The sequence below is a fragment of the Nerophis lumbriciformis genome, linkage group LG02 (assembly GCF_033978685.3).
Source record: "Nerophis lumbriciformis linkage group LG02, RoL_Nlum_v2.1, whole genome shotgun sequence".
NCBI classification, from domain to species: Eukaryota; Metazoa; Chordata; class Actinopteri; order Syngnathiformes; family Syngnathidae; genus Nerophis; species Nerophis lumbriciformis.
The window spans coordinates 43,010,001-43,032,720 of NC_084549.2; the positions used below are offsets into that span (position 1 = coordinate 43,010,001).

At 38.0% G+C, this 22,720-nt stretch overlaps 1 protein-coding gene across 1 annotated transcript in view; it reads left to right on the top strand.

Annotated features, from left to right (window-relative positions):
- papolg (poly(A) polymerase gamma) overlaps nucleotides 1–22,720 on the top strand; it is a 77,483-nt gene that overhangs the window by 45,760 nt on the left and 9,003 nt on the right. The window contains exons 6-23 of the mRNA XM_061963102.2: nucleotides 2,570–2,623; nucleotides 3,361–3,472; nucleotides 3,801–3,890; nucleotides 5,767–5,905; nucleotides 11,716–11,788; nucleotides 11,888–12,008; nucleotides 12,092–12,176; nucleotides 15,163–15,216; nucleotides 16,032–16,151; nucleotides 17,376–17,485; nucleotides 17,703–17,824; nucleotides 17,894–18,051; nucleotides 18,622–18,695; nucleotides 18,861–19,039; nucleotides 19,107–19,184; nucleotides 19,259–19,318; nucleotides 19,429–19,532; nucleotides 19,617–19,717. Coding sequence (XP_061819086.1) covers nucleotides 2,570–2,623; nucleotides 3,361–3,472; nucleotides 3,801–3,890; nucleotides 5,767–5,905; nucleotides 11,716–11,788; nucleotides 11,888–12,008; nucleotides 12,092–12,176; nucleotides 15,163–15,216; nucleotides 16,032–16,151; nucleotides 17,376–17,485; nucleotides 17,703–17,824; nucleotides 17,894–18,051; nucleotides 18,622–18,695; nucleotides 18,861–19,039; nucleotides 19,107–19,184; nucleotides 19,259–19,318; nucleotides 19,429–19,532; nucleotides 19,617–19,717 — 1,834 coding nt within the window. The remainder of the gene's footprint in view (nucleotides 1–2,569; nucleotides 2,624–3,360; nucleotides 3,473–3,800; nucleotides 3,891–5,766; nucleotides 5,906–11,715; nucleotides 11,789–11,887; nucleotides 12,009–12,091; nucleotides 12,177–15,162; nucleotides 15,217–16,031; nucleotides 16,152–17,375; nucleotides 17,486–17,702; nucleotides 17,825–17,893; nucleotides 18,052–18,621; nucleotides 18,696–18,860; nucleotides 19,040–19,106; nucleotides 19,185–19,258; nucleotides 19,319–19,428; nucleotides 19,533–19,616; nucleotides 19,718–22,720) is intronic.

Consider the following 22,720-nt stretch of genomic DNA (forward strand, 5'->3'; position numbering starts at 1 on the left):
CCCAGTCTGCTGACTAGCAAGCAGAGTAGTAGATTTTTGTAAAAAATGTTTATAATTGTAAAGGACCATGTTTTATCAACTGATTTCAATAATGTAAATTTGTTTTAACTATTAAATGAACCAAAAATATGACTTATTGGACACAGTGTGTTGTCAAGCTTATGAGATGCGATGCAAGTGTAAGCCACTGTAACACTATTGTTCTTTTTAATTTTTTTTTTATACATTTCTAATGATAATGTCAATGAGGGATTTTGAATCACTGTTTTGTTGAAATTGTAACTAATATTGATACTGTTGTTGATAATATTAATTTTTGTTTCACTACTTTTGGTTTGTTCTGTGTCGTGTTTGTGTCTCCTCTCAGTTGCTCTGTTTATTGCAGTTCTGAGTGTTGCTGGGTTTGGTTTTGGAATTGGATTGCATTGTTATGGTATTGCTGTGTATTGTTTTGTTGGATTGATTAATTAAAATAAATAAATAAATAAATACAAAAAAAAACTTGATTTTTTAAAAATGAGAATCAATTCTGAATCGCACGACGTGAGAATCGCGATTCGAATTCAAATCGATTTTTTTCCCACACCTACCGTAATATATGCTGTGTACATATATATATACTTTGTGTGTGTGTGTGTGTGTGTGTGTGTGTGTGTGTGTGTGTGTGTGTGTGTGTGTGTGTGTGTGTGTGTGTGTGTGTGTGTGTGTGTGTGTGTGTGTGTGTGTGTGTGTGTGTGTGTGTGTGTGTGTGTGTTTTTTTTACTGCCACACCTTGAAAATAAAGGCTTTTTTATCCTTGAAAACAATTTAAAAGTAATGATAGTATATTGCAGCTCCATCCATCCATTTTCTACCGCTTATTCCCTTTGGGGTCGCGGGGGGCGCTGGAGCCTGTCTCAGCTACAATCGGGCGGAAAGCGGGGTACACCCTGGACAAGTCGCCACCTCATCGCAGCTCATCTCCCAGAAGAAATCACACAAAGTCTGACACTATTTTAAACTTTTATTACCAATCTTATAATAAAAATGGCACGATTCCAACAGGTTTTACCTCCCAGGAAATCACTTTCGTCTCTTTGAGTCTTAACTTCCCTGCCGGACACACAACAACGCTTCCTCATTCTCCGCCAATCATCTTTCAGGCACGGACGGTGTGTTTGTAAACATAGGAAAATCTGACATCAAATCCAAACCACACAAACATAAAAAATTAACATTAGCTGGTCGTAACGGTATGAATTTATATATATAGCATATTGTTTGCGCACTATTGACAAAAGATGTACCGAAAACTTGACCACCGGAAAAATACTTTGATCTCCATAAACCGCACTTTCGAAACCAGATGTAAACAAAACACATGCCATGGACTGGAGTGTTGTCAGCATGCCTGCGATGTGGACGTCAATTTTTATATACATTTTGCAGATGTAACCGCGTGGAGAGGCATCTTCAAAATGTGCAAATATTAAGAGGAGAGTGGTGGCTTTTAAAAGGAGAAAATCCAGTCAAAATGCAGTCCTTCTCAAATAGTGGGGTGTTTTTTTGGCGTTGCAGCAGCTCCTGAAGAGAATGTGACAATTGTATCATTTGTCCAGAATCTTAACGGTCCTCCTGTACCATTTAGGAACCGGTACCAAAAAATACTAGTACTTGGTAAACATCCCTAGTTACGAAGGCACTCCTAAGATTAATATTTAAACAGGAGACTGGCTCCAGTACAAGTTACAGCTCATGCACATGGCGGAAGAAATGTGCTCATTATTGGCTGCACTTGTTTTAACTGTTCTTAACTGTCAAATCAACAATCTCTTAGTTGCAGAAACAAATGGGCTACTGTATGTTACTACCACACCAAAACAGCATCAGCAAACTCAACGGTCATCCTCAGCGCGTGCACACGCACGCACATAGTCAGGACTCCTGTTACGTTTACAGACAGTCAGGAATCACAAAACACTAATACTGTTGCTACAGTATTTTTGAGCATGGTTAAGTATCTGCTCCTATGAAAGCGACTGGGCAAGTACGGTGGTTATAAATTAAATGGAAAGGTTGCTCGTTCTTTAGCTGGAAGACCAAAATAATCCATTCTTCTCCAGCTTTTCCTTCCTCTTCTACTTCATTTTTCTAACTTAACTTTTTTTTATTTATTACAGTTTCATTTAATTCTTGTAGTTAGTTTTTTAAGTATTATATTGTAAGTCCTTCATAATATAATGCTAGATACTTCAATGTTCATTTTGTTATAAGATCCAACTTACACTACAACCGGATATATATATATATATATATATATATATATATATATATATATATATATATATATATATATATATCAGGAACGGTACTCGTTCGCAACTCTAGGACACCTTTGAAACAAATCTCTGCTCACATTAAAATACACTAAGCTTTTAGTTTAGCTATTTAGACAACTTCACAGTCTCAGCAACCAAGTTTGTTCTTCATTCGATCATCAAATCAATGGGAGAGTAGATGTACTGATGTACTTTTCTCATATATTAAGCTTACCATGTGAAATACCTGGTTTTCTTTCTGTTTTTTTAAGGCTGTCGAGGATGCCTTTGTTCCTGTAATAAAATTCAAATTTGACGGGATAGAGGTAAGTTACTACAAGATCCACAGTGGAGGTAAAGCAGTATCACAAGTAGAACATGATGTAGTAGGGTTTAGGCACACAATACCAGTCAAATGTTTGCTTCCTCATTATGTGGCATTAGGTTTGTCTACACGTTTGACTGATACTATCCACTGACCTAAAAGCAAAAATCCATGGTACATAAAGAGCATACAATGCAAGAAATGTCATAGCTGGCTGACGGGGGGGTTATTGGGCCAACGAACACTTTCACAAACAAGTGCATGTGCATAGCATAGTTGACTGTATTGTGCTCGATTCTTGAAAGTTACATAGGATGGAGGATGCACCAAATTTAAGTGCAGATCATAGAGTACACCCTTAATGTTTGTTACTCAGTAGCTTATCAAATGTACACATGCAGCACTGGCCAGACATTTTAATATGGAGTCCTGTATCTCTTTTTATCTTTTTTTTTTTACGCTGTAGTGCAAAGTATTATGTACCCAAGTTGTCAAAAAAAATTTAAATCAAACTTGGGGGCACAGTCTTGTGCACACCAAATTGTCCCCAACTACAATTTCCTGCGTAAATGTGTGCAATGTAAATCTACGTTTCTGCGCCTGCTTACAAGTTAAAAGATTTGAGTTGCAGAACTATTGTTTGGTTTGCTTATGGGATATACATTTATGCATTCTAATTTTTCCAATATCACCCTGAATTTGACTAGAAGTACGACTCCTGTGCCTGTTTCTCAACAGATTGACCTGCTTTTTGCCAGACTGGCACTACAATCTATTCCAGACAACCTGGACCTACGAGGAGATTCGATCTTGCGAAATTTGGACATTCGTTGCATTCGAAGTCTTAATGGTAATCCACATGACCTCTGAACATGCCTACACATACTGATTAACATTAAATTAACACGTGCGAATTTCTGATGCACTGGTTCGTCCCAAGCAGTGTTGTTCCTTAAATATACACAATATGTATATGCAATGGAACCAGCGTAAATTGGTTCAGCTTATGTCCACAACTGTTAAGATAAACCTACCACAGAAATTATAGACCGGTCATGTATTTTTAAGGGATTAAATTGGCAGTGTATTAAATAATTATTTCCGGCACCTGTTGAGACACTGTAGTTCATTGGGAATAGAGTCCCCTCTAATTGTTTTGATGTACTTTATAATTGCAGGTTGTCGGGTGACTGATGAAATACTGTACTTGGTGCCAAACAAAGAAAACTTCAGGCTGACATTGAGAGCCATCAAACTTTGGGCAAAACGTAAGCATGATTGTCAGATTGACTTTTATTTATAGCCAAATTTTTTGTTATTTATTCAATCAATTGCATGTAGGCAATCAGTTTATTATAAAACTAGTCAAACCTGTATTAGTGGACACCTATCAATGGCATCCACTCGCTGGTAGCGACCACAAAAATGTATCCCATAGAGAAGTAGTGTTGTAAACCTTACATAGCGGCCACCTGTCTAACGTGGCCAGTGCCCTCTCATTTTCCATCCCAGAATAGTTTGTTCAGGCAGTTTAGTGGCCACTAATATAAAAAAGTTCCCCAATTATGCATGACAATGGAAGATTGAGTCTTACCCTTAAATTCCACCACTTGTATTATGGCTGTACTGCGAGCTTGCTCTGTGCCCTTCCAACACTCACCAGCTGCATGCAAAGCAGCTCTGGTTCTGGCAGACAGCAGGAGTGAGTGACTTCACCAACAAGTCCTTGCGGTGAAATAGCGCATATTCGCGCAAGACAATTGGTATGTGTTGTTGCCTATTTCAATGACGACATCTTTCAGTCACACAGGAATTATTTATAACTTTGCACAATGCTCGTATATCCACTAAATACTATCGTCTCTACATCAGGGGTGCCCAACCAGTCAGTCACATTTTTTTTACTGTTACTGCAAAGAGCCACTTCATACACATGGGCACATATGAACATCCCCCCATCCCTTCCTCACCCACGCACACACTTTTACTTAACTAAATTTATAATGACAGAAATTGATTCCTAAAGTACTAAGACCACAGGCCAGTCATTTTCAACGATGAACATTGTGTTTGCATTCTCTCTCACAAAATCCCAGTTCAACCAAGTCCAAGGCGCTGAAGATTTGAAGCTTTTGGTAGCGAACTTGACACATTGTGTTCTAGGGCTGCGCAATTTTGGGAAAAAACCTAATTGCAATTTTTCTTTCCAAAATTGCGATTCGATTTGCGATTTTTATATTTAATACATAAAAATGCATAAAATTGCGGAAATAACGAGTGAAGGAAGATATGTTACTTTTAGACCGTCAATAAATGTTCCTTTCTCAAGGTGCCACATATTACAACAACATGCAATAATTAACTTAAAAAAAATATTTGACTTTATGCAGACTGAGAGGTTACATCATGCTCTTAAACTGAAGAAAAAACAATGAAAAACTATACAGTGATTATAAGGTAATGTACTCATAATATATCATAATAATGCTTGTAACCATTTAAAAGGTTTGATTATTATATATAATATATATTTACATATAAATATAATATAATTTTTATATTTTAAAATATAAACTTGTATTTCTTACTACTGTAAACGGGTTTATCATTGTACTATAATAGAAAAGTAAATAACTTTTAGTTATCCGTAATGAATAAACAAACAAATAGGGGCTCATATCTGTATGCAAAAATGTTACCTAAATAAATATTGAACATCTTAATGTGTATTTTTTTCCCCAAATGGAAAAACTAGGTTGGGTTGTCTATTTGTTTGTTGCCATCACGTGATCAACGCATTCTCGCTCGTTCGTCCGTGTTAATGGGCGCATATTGCCCATCTAATTTGAAGCTGAAATATTACCAAAACGGTACATTTGGTTTTGTAATCATAATTTTTTCATTCTAATTGTAACTTTGCGCAACGTTTGTGCTTAATGGGTTTGTAAAGCTAGCAGTCTTGCTCTACGCCCACCGAAACAAATCATCATTTTGGTCACAATAATCATGATATGAAATCTACATATTGTTGCATCTCTAGAGGGCAACTGTGTACAGTGGCCACTTATGCCGTTTCCCTTGAGTAGTTGCTACAGACAGGTTTGACTGTAGTTAGATTTTGAATCCTGTATTTCTATACAACAGGTCGTGGGATTTATTCCAACATGCTGGGGTTTCTGGGTGGAGTGTCATGGGCCATGCTGGTAGCCAGGACTTGCCAGCTCTACCCTAATGCTGTTGCTGCCACCCTTGTCTACAAGTTCTTCTTGGTGTTCTCCAAATGGTGAGAATATGATCCACCTGTTTCGCTGGGTGCGTGCGCGCGGCTGTCTGTCTATCTGTATTGGCCCTTCGACGAAGTGACGACCTGCTTTCTGCCCAAGTACAGCTGGGAGAGGCTCCAGCCCTCCCGCAACCCCGAAAGGGACAAGCGGTAGAAAGTGGATAGATGGAGGGAAAATTGGAAGGTATAACATAAAGTTGCAAAATATTTCAATATTGAATAAGGCAAAGGAAATTCAGAATCAAAAATCACTCCAAACGCTGTACTGTTCTCTGTTACAAAAGTACACTTAATTCACTAAGAGTACTACAGAGAAGTTAAATTAGGAATAATCCATAATGTTGCTTATTGGAAATATATAAATCCTTTGTTAATAAATCTAAACAAAACTCAAATTAAAGGTCACCTATTATCAGAGGTGGGTAGTAACGCGCTACATTTACTCCGTTACATCTACTTGAGTAACTTTTGGGATAAATTGTACTTCTAAGAGTAGTTTTAATGCAACATACTTTTACTTGAGTATATTTATAGACAAGAAACGCTACTTTTACTCCGCTCCATTTATCTACATTCAGCTCGCTACTCGCTACTGATTTTTATCGATCTGTTAATGCACGCTTTGTTTATTTTGGTTTGTCTGACAGACCTTCAAAGTAGGATCTATCGCATGCCTGCGTTTCACCAATCAAATACAGTAACTGGTGACGTTTGACTCCGTTTCACCAATCAAATGCAGTCACTGGTGACGTTTGACTCTGTTTCACCAATCAAACCGAGCCAGGCGGTCACATGATTAACAAGCTTAAGCTTACATGAACTCAACGTCAAATTTGAGGAAGCACATCGCGGTAAGTAACGTTAGTAGATATTTTGGCTGTCACCGTAGGCTGATGTTAGCTTCCCTGCTATGAATCACTGTCAAATGTACATCGTGTGGGGACATTTATTAACGCACTGCAGCCTCATAGACAGACAGAGACACACACACACTCACACGCACAGTCGCACACACACTCACGCATGCATAGAAACACCAATCAGAAGTGCACAGTGTGTTCCCAGGTGCACCGTGCAGCCCACACCTATCAGTTTATGGTTTGCGTAAAGGCTAACTTGTTATTTTCCTTTGTAATCTCTGCCTACTGAGCCTAAGGTACTGTTAAGTTATTGTGGCTCAATTTGCCTTAATTTTTTTTATGTTAATGTGTTATTATTTACCGTATTTTTCGGAGTATAAGTCGCTCTGGAGTATAAGTCGCACCGGCCGAAAATGCATAATAAAGAAGGAAAAAAACATAAGTCGCACTGGAGTATAAGTCGCATTTTTTGGGGAAATTTATTTGATAAAACCCAACACCAAGAATAGACATTTGAAAGGCAATTTAAAATAAATAAAGAATAGTGAACAACAGGCTGAATAAGTGTACGTTATATGACGCATAAATAACCAACTGAAAACGTGTCTGGTATATTAACGTAACATATTATGGTAAGAGTCATTCAAATAACTATAACATATAGAACAGGCTATACGTTTACCAAACAATCTGTCATTCCTAATCGCTAAATCCGATGAAATCTTATACGTCTAGTCTCTTACGTGAATGAGCTAAATAATATTTGATATTTTACGGTAATGTGTTCATAATTTCTAGGGCTACAACAACTAATCAATAAAATCGATTATAAAAATAGTTGGCGATTAATTTAGTCATCGATTCGTTGGATCTATGCTATGCGCATGCGCAGTGGCTACATTTTTCTTTTTTTCTTCTTTTTTTAACCTTTATTTATAAACTGCAACATTTACAAACAGCTGAGAAACAATAATCAAAATAATAGGGGTGTAACAGTACGTGTATTTGTATCGAGCCGTTTCGGTACGGGGGTTTCGTTTCGGTGCGGAAGTGTACCGAACGAGTTTCCACACGGACATATTAAGTAGCGTACTGCACGTTGTGTAAACAATACTCAAAATGCCGGACATTTGAGGCATTTAAGAAACTCCGCCCTGACAGCCCCGCAAAAGAGGACATGTCCGGTGAAAAGATGACGTATGGTCAGGACCTAGCCCGTTAGCTGCTAGCATGCTAGCAAAAGAGGACTAGCAGCGATCGGTTTTACCGGACGTGGAACCTGACCATACGTCCTCTTTTCACCGGGCATGTCCTCTTTTGCGGGGCTGTCGGACGGTGTTTCTTAAATGCCTCAAAAGTCCTGCATTTTGAGTTAGAGTTGCGTGTATTTTCAATGTACGTTCAGGGTTAAGAAGGTTAAAAACACAACAAATTGTGCGCGCAACAGCATTCGTGAGGGAGGGGGAGAGACAGAGAGAGCGAGAGAGTTATGATAAACGCGCATGCGTCGTCAGGCTCTTCTTTTTATCCATAGATTTATCAGATTTAATTTTTTATTATCTATAGTAGGGGTGTCAAAAGTGTGCATTTTTGTAACATTGTCCTTGTTTTATTCGGCAAGTTGAAAGAACATGGCGCCAGTATGCTGTTTTTTTTTCAATAAAATACTGGAAAGGATAGAAATGTAGTTTGTCTCTTTTATCCGATTATTAATCGATTAATCAAAGTAATAATCGACAGATTAATCGATTATCAAATTAATCGTTAGTTGCAGCCCTAATAATTTCACACATAAGTCGCCCCTGAGTATAAGTCGCACCCCCGGCCAAACTATGAAAAAAAACTGCGACTTATAGTCCGAAAAATACGGTAATATATATTATTATTTTAGTTGCTTAAGAGATATTCCTGGCTCAGAATTTGCTCATTGCTACTTTTATGTTTTTGTGCATTATTTGTTGCCGTCGTCATTAAACGAACAGGTTACCGGTACTCATCAGTTACTCAGTACTTGAGTAGTTTTTCACAACATACTTTTTACTTTTACTCAAGTGAATATTTGGGTGACTACTCCTTACTTTTACTTGAGTAATAAATCTCTAAAGTAACAGTACCGGTACTCTTACTTGAGTACAATTTCTGGCTACCGGTACTCTACCCACTTCTGCCTATTAGACAAAACCAACTTTTCTTACCTAATGGGATCTGTTTTATGTATTTAGGATCCCCATAAGTCCTGAAAATGTTGTATCAAATTGTGGAGGCATTGCAGAGGTGTTTATAAAATATTCTTGAAATAATCTTCCTCCAAACGAGCCGTTTGGAATTTGCTCTATCATGTGTCGTTTTCTGGGGGGGACAAACTCGGCTCCAGGACAAACTGATTAGCATGCAATACACCAGTCCTGGTGTATTGGATTTCCAGCTACCTCACAGACAGACCACAGTATGTACAGATAAAAAACATTACATCTGACATCTTAGTTAGCAGCACGGGGATACCTCAGGGGACTGTGCTGGCTCCTCTTCTATTCACGCTTCATACCTCAGACTTCTGCTACAATTCTGAATCATGTCAAATCCACAAGTTTGCTGACGACACAGCCAACATGGGGAGTATCAAGGGTGGTGAGGGACTGTTTCACCTGGAGTCACACAAACCATCTGCAGCTCAACACCACAAAGAGCTTGTTATAGACTTTGGAAAGTCCAGGCCACGCCCCCAAGCACTGAACATTGAGGGGGCTCAGGTGGAGGTTGTAGACACCTACAAGTACCTCGGAGTGTGGCTGGACTGGGCATGGAACAATGACTATCTGTACAGGAAGGGTCAAAGCAGAATGTACTAATATCAGGAGGCTGCAATTCTTCAACATTTGCAAGAAACTCCTCTGCATGTTCTACCAGTCTGTAGTGACCAGCATACTATTCTACTCTGTGATATGCTGGGGGGCAGCACATTAAAGAGGGACTCCTCCAGACTGGACAAGCTCATTAGGCGGGCCGGCTCTGTGTTCGGCATGAATCTGGACTTTCTGGTGAGAGTTGCACAGAAGAGATCCATGAACAAACTACTGGCCATCCTGGATAACACCAGCCATCCTCTGCCCACTGTCATCAGTGACCAGAGAAGCTTGTTCAATGACAGAATGCATCTCCCCAGATTCAGTGCAACAAACTTAAGAACTAATGTCCTTTGTGCCATCAAACTCTACAACTTTTCACTTGGAGGTAGAAGGGGGGCAAGGGGATTGATAAGGATGTCCGAAGGGAGGTCAAATAGGTCCGACCAAATGTTTATAAACACAAGGACAGCTACAAACACAACACACTGCTGCTAATAACACTGCCCCTACTATAACACCTGTATATATAGAAATGCATATTTTATCGTAGTAACTTCTATTTATTTTATTTCTATTTATATTGTAGTTTCTAGTATTTTCCTGTGTTTTGGTGCTACCTGCTGCTGCTGGAATTTGAATTTCCTTGGGTGAACCTTCCCAGAGTATTGATAGCGTTTATATTTATCTATCTAGTAGACTTGATTTGGAAGTGCTAAAATTGCAATATGGCTGACGAGGAGAAGACTTAGGCAAATAGCAGGCACTTAAATAATACCGCCCTCTAAATAGCACATCCTGAGGAGATGGTCAGAAAGTGGCTTAAAGACGGTCTGTAAAACAATCTATGCAACATTTTGACCAATGAACCAAAATTACATGTTATGTAGACCACAAGGAAGTGTTTTAAATGTAGGAAAAAAAATAATAAGATCTCTCAAGCACATCTTGCACACTTCAATCTACAAACATCATGTACAAAGGAAACATGTACAACAATTATTTTCAGCAAGAGAAGAATTAAAATTTTAGGAATAAACTAAATTTAAAGCATTTGTATGGAAGCACAACACTGAAAGCATTTATTTATTTGAAATTAAACTACGAAATGGATTGAGTAAATAATTGAAGCAATGTACAAATATGGGTCAGTTCAAGAAGTAGTATGATCATATCGTGTTCAAAAAGTATAACGATGGAAAAATGTTTAAGCACAGTCATTATCATTATCAGGCACTTATGGGATAGGGGTAGGATCAAATAAGCTCTGCTTCTTCCTATTCTTTTTGGACATAAGTGTAAGTGTTGCTTGTGCTATAATTTGTAATGTGTTTAATATGGATTGCACTGTGTTGTAAAGGGGCTGTATTTCAATCAAAAATCCAAATGTAAAAATATGTATGAAAGACCCAATTTGATACTCTATATTTATCGTCCAAAATGAAAGTGTCGGATATCCAGCAGTATTGAATTGTCTGAGCAGAATACTTTTTGTGCAGTTTAAATAATGTTTCTAGATGTGATATTAAGTAAAGGACAGCATACAAATGTATCAAAGCAACAATAAAGAAGAAAATAAGATTGGTATTGGATTGGTATTAGTATCACAAACAAAAACGTGGCATCGGGACATCCTAACCATTGTGGTCGACAGAAACAATGTGGTTGGTTGTATTTATTTTCTTTATTTTGAAATGTGAGAATTCCCCAACTCATTCTCATTGGAAATGCAAAAAACAGCAAGCAGACACTTGCGGAAACTATTTCAAACTGATAGTTGCCAGTTGATGGCAGCATTTCACCTTTCCTTGTGAGAGTGAGGTGTTGTAGACCAGAGGTCTGCAACCTTCAGCAGACAAAGTGCCATTTGAGCCCATTTCCCACCAAATAAAGCCCACCTGGAGTCATAAACTTTGCTTGATCGGTAATGATAACATTTTTTAATTAAATTGCCAGTATTTATTGACATTTTGTTTCAAAGCCAAAGGAAGCCAGGGCGGACACATGAAAGAGCTGCATGCAGCTCCACGGCCGCGGATTGCAGATTCTTGTTCTAGACAGACAACTTGACAGACTTGCTAAAAAAATGTATTGTTTTTCCTTATAGGGAATGGCCAAATCCTGTGCTTTTGAAACAACCCGAGGACAGTAATCTGAATCTACCTGTATGGGATCCTCGAGTGAGTATACATCAGTAATACTAGGGATATACTTGGATTAAAATTGCAGAAATCTGATTGCACGCTTCTAGTCTCAAGATCCATGTTTTTTTTCTTTAGGTAAACCCTTCTGACAGATATCACCTGATGCCCATCATCACACCTGCCTACCCTCAGCAAAACTCTACTTACAACGTCTCCTCATCAACACGGACCATTATGAGCGAGGAGTTTGAATATGGTAATAGTTTTTGCGCTTCTTTCTGTTCATGTTTGTATAGAGTTATTTTATACTGTTTTGGTATCTATCTCTGATATAATCAGGTCTCAGTGTCACAGATGAGATTCTTCAGGGCAAAGCTGAATGGCCAAAGCTTTTTGAGCCACCCAATTTTTTCCAGAAATACAAGTAAGTGGTCCGTTAGATATTCAATCTTTTAATGCCGTTTTTTCACAACTTAGGTGTCTGAAGACTTCCATTGGAGGTCGCCAGATCATATTAGGGGGTCGCCAGATCATATTAGAGGGTCGCCAGATCATATTAGAGGGTTGCAAAATCATATTAGAGGGTTGCCAGGTCATTGTGGAAAAAAGTTTAATGTTAGCAAATTTATGACACTGCTTTTACAGGGTTTCCCCTTGATTGCCAAGATACCGGTGGGAGTGTGGTTAGGGACGTGGTCAATATTGACGTCATCACTTTGTTTGCTATGATGCATATATTTTCTTTTAAAAGGCAAACTCATGTATACATACATTTAAAACAAATCTGTTTACTATAGTATTAACATACATTTTTTCTTCTTTTTTTTTCCTAGAGATTTTGCCAATCCTTTTTTAGTTACTTTTTTTGTCTAGCGATTTTGCCAATCCTTTTAGTTACTTAAAGTTAAAAACAAATCTAGCATCTATTTCTGGGGTTGTTGTAGACTGTACTTTTGAGTCGTGTTTAGAGACTCTTCTGTCGCTCCATGTTCGCAATGAAAAACAAGCTGCTGAGAGCCTGGCGTCACACTTTCTTCGCGCTGCTGGGAGCCTTCCTGTCCCAAAAATACGCCACTGTCATCTTACATTTTGAAGATCACTTTCTGTGGGAATATCTTGGATACATTAAAGTACATCTAAATCACAGACAAGCTGCCTCCGATTCAGACAACTTCGTACGTATGTATAACGTCATCACATCACTTAGTTTCGTCAGCGCTGTTCTGGTGATGAAAAGTACGTATTTTATTGGTAGCAAAATTTTCCGTGCATCACTAGTTAATAGTGCGCAAATAATAAACTATATATTATATATCCATTCATACTGTAACTACCTGCTGGTGTTAATGTTTATGCGAGTGCATTTTGATGTACATTTTTCCCACGGTCAGTGAACACACCGTGTTGGCGGAGAATGAGGAAGTGTTGTGTGTCTGGGAGTAAAGCATGTAAACAGACGTGTGCACAGAGAAAATACTTGTTGTTATTGGGCCTGCTTTTTGCATACATTTGGTAATAGAATCTAAATAGAGTGTCAGACTTTGTGTCTTCTTCTAGACCCTGCAATACATCATATTACTTTATTTTGTATTCACGTAAAAAACCCTAATTTTTAAGTTGTGCCGGCTAATGTTGCTGTGGCGCACTGCCACAATCATACACATTAAGGAGAAACCCTACTTTTAATTAAGTAGGTAATAGTTTTACTTGTTTTGTCTTTCTGGGGGCAGGGGAGCTGCATTCTGGCACTGTTTGCAGGCAGATGTATTATGTTTGATAGATGACGCATGAATGAAAAAAATTTAACTTGGCAGCACCACCGCCTGAAAAGAATAAGGCACTCGCTGCAGTACCAAGTGCAACAAAGATTTACAAATATCAGCTCGACTTTTTGAAATACGTCTTTACATGCATGACCAAAAAAATATTTTTTTAGTTCCCTCCGTGTACTCCGGCTTCCTCCCACCTCCAAAAACATGCACCTGGGGATAGGTTGATTGGCAACACTAAATTGGCCCTAGTGTGTGAATGTGAGTGTGAATGTTGTCTGTCTATCTGTGTTGGTCCTGCGATGAGGTGGCGACTTGTCCAGGGTGTACCCCGCCTTCCGCCCGATTGTAGCTGAGATAGGCTCCAGCGTCCCCCGCGACCCCGAAGGGAATAAGTGGTAGAAAATGGATGGATGGATAGTTCAATGTGATATTTACACAAAAGTTTTGTCACACATGTACTTGAAACGAGCTAAACATAAGATGCATTTAGAGAAAAAACACAGCAACAAACTACAAAAGAAAATGTGCCAAATTTACCGCTGAATAAAAAGTCAAAGCTAAAAAGTTTTCATATGATGTGGCATGTCTGGCGGCTCAATCGAGAAAAAAAAGCCGACACGATTGCTTCACGTTTGTTGGCGTTAGTTTTTTATTGGATTTCATTTTATTATTGTATTTTTAGATATGTAAGGATGAAGCGCGAGTTCACTGTTAATGTACAGCTCTACGACTAAATGTAACAGAAATTAAAAATCTAATCTTATTACCGTACATGAAAACACATTTGTTTGCGCTCAATCTCCTTTTGGCAATCTACTGCCCCAAACCCTTTTGTTTAGTGACATAAGCTCTACATTTATGCTTTATATTAGGGCTGTAACAACAACTGGTATATAAGTAACATTTGCCCGACGGTTAGTATTTACGGTACCTGTTTTGCCTTCATCACTAAGAAAAACTCAAGAAGTGTGGCGAGATGATGCTCTTAATGTGTTCACAGCTGCCGTTTTGCCACTACACTTCTGTCATTTAATAAAAAATAAGTCTCCATTGCACACAAATATTGGCCTTATACACATTATTTCCAGGATTTGGTGGGCTACATGAAAGTGACATAATATGACTATTCTTGTCCAGACTTTGCATGGCGTCTCATTTGTGTGCTACATTTGAGGCACTTTTTTCCATAAACTTTGGTTGAATTCAAATTGTGTAACTTCAATGTTCATCTTGTACATTCATTCTAATTCTGCATTAAATTAATTCTCATACATTCCAGCTATGAGTACGGTAAAAAGGTGAAAAAAGGGTAAAACATAATTTGTGATCTGTTAAAGTAGGTAAATGTGATGTTAGAACTGGAAATAGAGATTTTCCGAGCTGCAGGACACTTTAAATTTCAACATTAGCAGCTACTATTACTAGTCACATGCTATCCATTTCGTTCGTAATTGTCTAAAGTCACACATCCTGTGTGAACAACACTAAAATATTGTACTATCAGTTGTGTTGTACCTTAGGTATTTTACAGATTCTGAATAAATTGTTCAATTACATCTACAGTATGTAGTTGACTAATCACATCAAGGTAGCAGGTGGTGTGTGTTTGAGCTGTACATCTTATGATTTTTCCCACAGGCATTACATTGTTTTGACAGCCAGTGCCTCCACAGAAGAAAATCACTTAGAATGGTAAGTGCCTTTTAGAGCTTGTCTGTTGTTGTATCGTTATATTAATATGAAATAGTGTGTGGCGTTAGGATAAGGTTACAAAACCGTTCCTGTTTTAATGGGACAAAACGGAGGCTGGATTGAAAGTATACGGTCAACAAACATTTATACTAATAAAAGAACTTCAAAATGAGATCATAGGTATCAGGAAAAAGGATGTATGATGGATTGACAAGGCTCCAAAAAACAAATGTAAAGCACAGCATCCTGTGTGTAGAGAAGACATGTTACTTTTGCAAAGGCAGAATTAACTGAGGAAAAATTCAGTTCCCTACAAAACGTTGTTCCACAATGTCACCTTCAAGTACTTTTTGCAAGTAGCTGAGTCTGCATCTTTTCCGGAGAAGTACAATCAAACGTTTGAGTGTTTCAGCTTGAGCGTTTTAGCACGGTGCGTACCGTGCTGGTAAAAAAAAAACTAACCTCTAGTGTAACACCTTCACAACAGTTGACCGTGCGTTAATACCTTATTTTTGCCTCAGCTCAGTGACACTAAATAAATACGGTAATTAACGATATCTAGCTTTTAGGTCAGGTTGCTGTTGTGTTTACATCAATGTCTGCACTGAGTTTTGGTATGCATGCCTACTACCAGAAGATTGATGCACAGTATTCGATTAATTCTAATTTATAAATTGCATGAAAACAATACATTTCCAAGTGATCACAAACGTTTGAATGGTACATGTGTAATAACAATTATCCAAAAATATCAAGCAAAAGTAGATTTTTCAAGTGATAACTGATTTTATTGACAACAATATGTTTTCCCTCAGGATTGGACTTGTTGAGTCAAAGATTCGTGTTTTGGTGGGGAACCTTGAGAGGAATGAGTATATTACCCTCGCACATGTCAATCCCCAGTCCTTTCCCGGGTCCAAAGAGAACCGAAATGAGTGAGTTCGGTTTGGTTTTCTTAAAGAGGAAATTGCTGTGTTGCATGTGACGGTCCGTCCTGGTGCAATTGTCTTGGCCTTCAGCACTTGAGGGGCAAACAAGTGTATTTGTTTGAATAATTCAAGAGAAAACTGCAAAAATGCCACGTACATGTGCTGTTCTCGCCTGTAAAAATTGATCCAACTCGTATTTTGGACAATGTTAATTACATTTCCTAAAATAATCCATCATAAAGGGTAAACGGTTAAAAAAACAACCCAAAAAATTATATAAATGTGTCTGCTATGCTGAACCAAGTCTGAACACGCTCGACTACTTAGTCAAAGGTCTGTATGATCATGAAAATAAACTGTAAAAACCTATGTGATTGTTGCTTTTCTTATTCTCCAGATACTTATATATGAGCATGTTTCTTCTAATTTGACATGGAATTGATGTGTTGTTTTGTTAAGAACGTACAATGCAATGATTGGCGTCAAGAAAACCTTGCTAATATCCTTTACGAGCTAAATTTGTTCTTCAGAATTAAATATTAAAAATATACTAAGCCTAATGATAATTGATTGTTTGATAGGCACCCTGAGCCTTTTATAAATCACGCAGTTTTATAAATCTAATATATTAAAGTCCAACATTGTCTTTCATGGCTTTGATACCTAATTTGTGGACCCTACTAGATGTAAAGAAATTTGCTTCTGTACTTTTGTAGGTCTTGAACGTCTTGCAAGTGTTGAAGAAAGTGTGGACTACCAGATAGTTTGAAATGTCAACTTTAGTGATGTTAGTAAAATATATTTTAAATCTTGTGAGAAGTCTTGCTCCTTAGGAGTGTATGAATTCACTCAACCGCATTCAGGTATTTGATGATATCTGGCCTGTGTATTCAACCGTCTGCACAGCCAGTGACGCAACTGAACAGTGGCCATTCTGAGATGTATGAAAACCGAAAGTAAGAAGGACTTCCTATCGGTCACTGGTTGCAACCCAGCAATATGTATTTCACTCAATCAAATACAAATAATTTTTGGCCTTCCTTCAAAGTATTTCAGGGATTTTTACCTCTGTTTAGTTACCAAAAATGATGGACTGTACATATTTTTGTAAGAAGATAAACTTACAATATCAGCATGGGATCAAATACCTCATGTCCCCTACTGTAGGTGTCAAAGACATGGTACTAAATATGAAATCAAATGAAGTTATTTTCTACAAATGTTTTACAGGAATGATTTTGTCTCCATGTGGTTCATTGGGATCATTTTCAAAAAGGTGGAGAATGCGGAGAGTGTGAATATCGATCTTACATTTGATATCCAGTCCTTCACAGACACCGGTAGGTTATTTTTTGGTACTGTATACACTCGTTCTTGAAATCTTGTTCCCACTGTTCACTTTAACTTTCAACATTACTTTGCTGTAAAACATGGACATATTACATTAAAATTAAACCGCCTGGTCTACAGGGAAGCAGCTTTTTTGGGGTGTGGCTAATGTGCTAACACTGAAACAAACCAGTCCTCCAATGACCTCAAGGCCCCTTTTTCTTGTAGTTTATAGACAAGCCAACAACATTAACATGCTGAAAGATGGGATGAAGATTGAAGCAACACATGTGAAGAAGAAGCAGCTTCATCAGTACCTTCCTGCTGAATTGGTACAGAAGAAGAAGAGAGTGAGTGTACACTATTTGAATGGCATTGTGTCATTTATTCCACTTAATTTATCCAAACGTCTCCTTCAGAGCATAGCAGAGTTAAACCGCAGCTCCAATGGAGGGAGCTCCAAGCGGATTTCTCTGGACAGCAGTCACCTGGACAGTTCAAGAGATACCGACTCAGGGACCCCCCTAAACTCCCCCACCAGCAAACCCTCCAAGCCCACAGACGACACAGAAGATGGGTATGATTCTGATTCTGATAAAACACTCAGTTCCTCTTGACAATGTTATTTTTGTTTTCTTTTTACTTGAATATATCATAAGATGAGGGTATTTAATTGACATCAAGGAATAGTAACCACAATCTAAAATTAAATTCAGCAGAAGAGTGCTGAATTTAAACCGCTTTTGCTTGTATATGTTTTTTGGCTTTGCTCCTTAGTTTTTTCATTGCAGATATCAAAGTGACATGTCTAATGTCGTGGCAGACATGTTTCATTTAGATTAATTTACATTTAATTCATTTCCTTCCAAGTTTGAGTTTGGTACTTGGTTTGATAATGTGCTCTGAAATGCACTTTGTGCTTAAACTTTGAGGAAAGTTCTGACTTAATGACAGAGACTGACTGATATTTAATAATTATGTTAAATATTTCATACATGACTCTACCCATGTATGAAGTATTCCCAACAGGAAAATTGTACCTTGTGGAAAAAGTTTAACTTCAGTTTTAGAAGAGATATTTTTTTTTTTTTTAGTTATCAACATTTGTTTTCAATACTGATTTTCTTATCTCTTTTTTCCTCTTCAGTGTCAGTCCCCCTAAACAACTTTTTTTGGAGGTCTCCCCTGCATCCAGTTCAGCACCAACTGTTAAAGAGCTGGGTATGTCCATCCCCGTTATTGGCTCTAGTGAGTTTTCCAGTAACTGTGCCTTAGCGTACTTAACTTCATTTGCTGGGCTATAATATAGCGCAGCATATAGCGAGCTATAATTGAAAGTTTAGAAGTAATCCAGCTCGTATGTTCTTTGTTTGGCAATGTTAACAGCGAAAGCTCCACCTGCAAGTAGCTCTGTCTCTTCAACGCTATGTGGGAATGTGACTCCCGATGCTGCAAGCAGCCCTAAAGAGGAGCCTGAGAGCCAGGAAGACTCTGTCAATGGAGCTGTCAAGAGACCTCACTCGCCTACACAAGAAGACAATGCCAAAAGGCCAAAAGAAACAGAGGTAAGACTATCTGTGCGCTTGTTTCTTAAACACATTTGGTCTTATAGCAATGCTAATTTTAATGCAGGTGGCACCTACTGATAAACCTACGTTCAAAGAGCCACTTCCACCATCCTCCGAGACGCATCGAGAGAAATCAAACATTGTATGTGTGTCGAGTGCTTCTTTTAACTGTCCTCAAAACAGAGCCAAACGTTTTGTTTGTCTTTTCACAATTAGACTCCTCTAGCTGAATCAAAGGCTAAGCCCATTCCGACCATTGATACTGCAAGAACACAGGTGAAACATCTTTTATCAACAAAAAGGCTTCTGTTATCTTCTGAGCTTTTGGTTTATAAAAGCTGGAAAATAAATGCAAGTGGTATTACTACAATTGTCTCTCCCACCAGAGGCTTCCCAGCATGGAGCTGCCCGACGCTTCCTCACCTCTGCCGGCCAGCAACAGCTGTCGTGTTGTCAAAAATTCCATAAAACTTGCTCTTAATCGCCACAAGTACGTTTGAAATTATGTTGGGTGTTTTTTATTGTATTTTATTTTAATAAATAAATTACCTAATGTGTCTTCTCTGTTTTACAGCGTCACACCTCCTAAGCCCCCAGTGTTTGAGGCTACCCTTACCACTGAGGCACCTCCTGCCAGTCAAGAAAGGGGCATGTCCATTCCTGTTATTGGCTCGAGTGAGTGCTACGCCTCCCATCACTATTAAAGACTATGCCTTGTTCTATCCGTCCAAACTCACCACAGTTAAAACAACCTGAAAAAACATGCAGTCATCTTTCCCCCCCACCCCCTTTGCATTTAAATGCACTAATGTGCCCTGCGTATTTGCATGTAGTTTAAGGGCGTGTTCAATTAAAGTGAACTCCAATCACTTTACAGTAATCTAATGCTATTGTGTGTTAATTATGTATAAAACAAAGACAACTATTAAATTAAAAGCACACATTGAATATTGATTCACCCACAGTATGAGCTTAGATTTTCTTTCCAGGGAGAAAATATTTTATTTTGATGTGTGTTTGACAGTCTACTTATTTGTTTGTTAGCTTTTTTAACGATACACTGATACTGTGCAGCGCTTAATTATCGATAATGATATCAACCAATTCCAAACTTCCCTCAAACTAATATGAGTTGAGATGTGGGGTAATGAATGAACCCATTATGCTTCCTTTACTGTGATGCCACGGGATGCATTTCACAAATTGACTTTGTTTGTTCAAAATAGAACGGATACTGCAATGTAATTTATAGAAAAAGAACCATTTTTATTAACATTCTGGCCCAACAAAATGGTCTTTAAAACAATCATGCGCAAATGTCATGTAAAATATTTTTTTTTACTATCAACAACAAAGACAGGTTAGTCTTATTAATACATTCCCAAATAAGAATAAAACTATACACTTTGGAAAGCTACACTTTGCGTGACACAAACATTTAAAATCCGAAGGTAAAACATGGAAATAATTCCTCTGCACGATTTGATTAAGTCATCATTTGCATGCATCGATATTAGGGTTTAACGGTATTGTAAATACTGCGGTGTTTCGGTATCAAAATCATCACAATAATGCCGTGATGTGTGACAGTATAAAATGGAAACTTGCGTCAGTGTAATTTTTTGCTGGCACTTTTGAATTGGCCGGTCTGGAAGTAAACTACAGCGAGTGTGCGAGGTCTGTGTTGTGGGTGGTCATAAAGGAGAGAGAAAGGATTGCTTTTTTGGACATTTCCGGACGTTTTCATCATCTATCCATAACTTTTTGAGTTATGTTGCTAACAAACAACTCCTGGCGAAAACACAACTTCTTTGGCCTTCGTCTGGAGTGTTTCCAGAACGACACATTAAGCCGGTCAGAAGTTGTGATATTTTAACGCACATTTTTTTTCAATAACATTGAATCAACTCGTGTTTTAAGTGGATATGTTATTTATGTTTTAAGTAAGAAAGGCACCAGGGGGCAGCGCGGACAAAATAAAGTTTGGTGACACTGCGGGGAACACAAGTAAAATGAAAAGCTACTTAATAAACCATCACCTGGAAAATATATTTGATGCCAACAAGGCCAAGCAACAATTTGTGAGGTATTTACATTTTTAAACATGAAATGTCAGTTAACTTTTCTGAGAATCAGCATTTTCCAAAGTGATATAAGATGTCCACTACAGGAAGACACTGTTTCTTGGAAGTTGAAATACACTAACGTCAACATTATTGTTTAGCATTTGTTAAATTGGGTGTTTATATTGTCAGTTTAAAGACATTTAACTGAAAGTATATTTAAAAATTATATATATATATATATATGTACATACTTGTTTGTAGTAATAAATATGATTAGAACATAGGGCTGGGCCGATAATACTACATCAATATGTATCGTGATAGACACATACTCGATATCAATATAAAATGCGTTCGATAAAAGATTCGATACATATTTAAATTTTTTGTCGGAAGAAACCAGAAATTATCAAGCAATCATTTCCTGAAGTCACTCACACTTTGGGAAACCAGCTAACGTGAACAGGAAGTGTCACAGAGAAACAGGAGGGACATGCTAACAGCCAATCAGTTAACAGGATTTACTGAGCAATGGGAAGGACACTCTTAACAGCCAATCACGTAACAGTGTCAACTACCGAGTGTTAACACCTTGCCTGCTGTTCATGCTCCCAGACACAGTCGAGGAGAGCAGGGTTCCTTCCAGGACCAATGTTTTCGTCGGGGGTAAAACCCTTCACTTTACTTGACAATGGGTCTGCAAAGCCCCGCTTTCGGGTCACAATGATGAGGCCACCGACTCGTGACAATTTGGTCGCTTTATTCTTACCGATAATTCTGCAGGACACAAACGGACACCTTCGCCAGTCACCACTACTGCTGCACATGCATGTTACTGCTTGCTTACTTCACTCCTCCACTCACTCACTGATGTCACTTACCCAACAGTACACACTTCCATTTTTAAAGGAACACACACACACATGCGCTACTCTCATAACACCAGTGTGGTTTGCGCCATCTTTCTGTCTTGTTGTGGATTCATTGCATGGAGTGAGAAGAGAAACTGTAATATCTTGACATATTAACTCAATAACAGAAACTTGTCTTTAGTTTTGTTGGTTTTAATGAAGACGTGCGGTAACATCCTGACACTTCATTAATGAGTAGCTTCCCCAAACTAGTCTGAGTAGTGTTCAATGGCTTATAGACTACTGCCATCTAGTGTCTCAAATCTGCAACTACCTTTAAATCTACTTTTATTATTTTATTACCTTAGCGACGCTCATGCTACCTGGCTACCAAACACCTTCTCCACTGATAAATAGCAGCCTTGGTAAGTTGGAAAATGTTTTACTGCATTTATTGGCAGACTTAGATAAGTCATAAAAAGTATTAACAATTATCGATATCGTTTAATATAGAAAATATATATTGTGATATAGTTTTTGGCCATATCGCCCAGCACTATTAGAACATTTGAGAATTATGTTTGTGTTCAATTAGAGTAAGTGTGTTTATTCTAAACATTCTTGCCACTTCATTTTACACACATTAACATTTAAAAGGTTTTTTTTTGCATATACCACAATATTATCTTAACGTGAGCATTGTAATAATATTGCACCATGAGATTTTGATACTGTTACATCCCTAGTCGTTATTGTCGGCA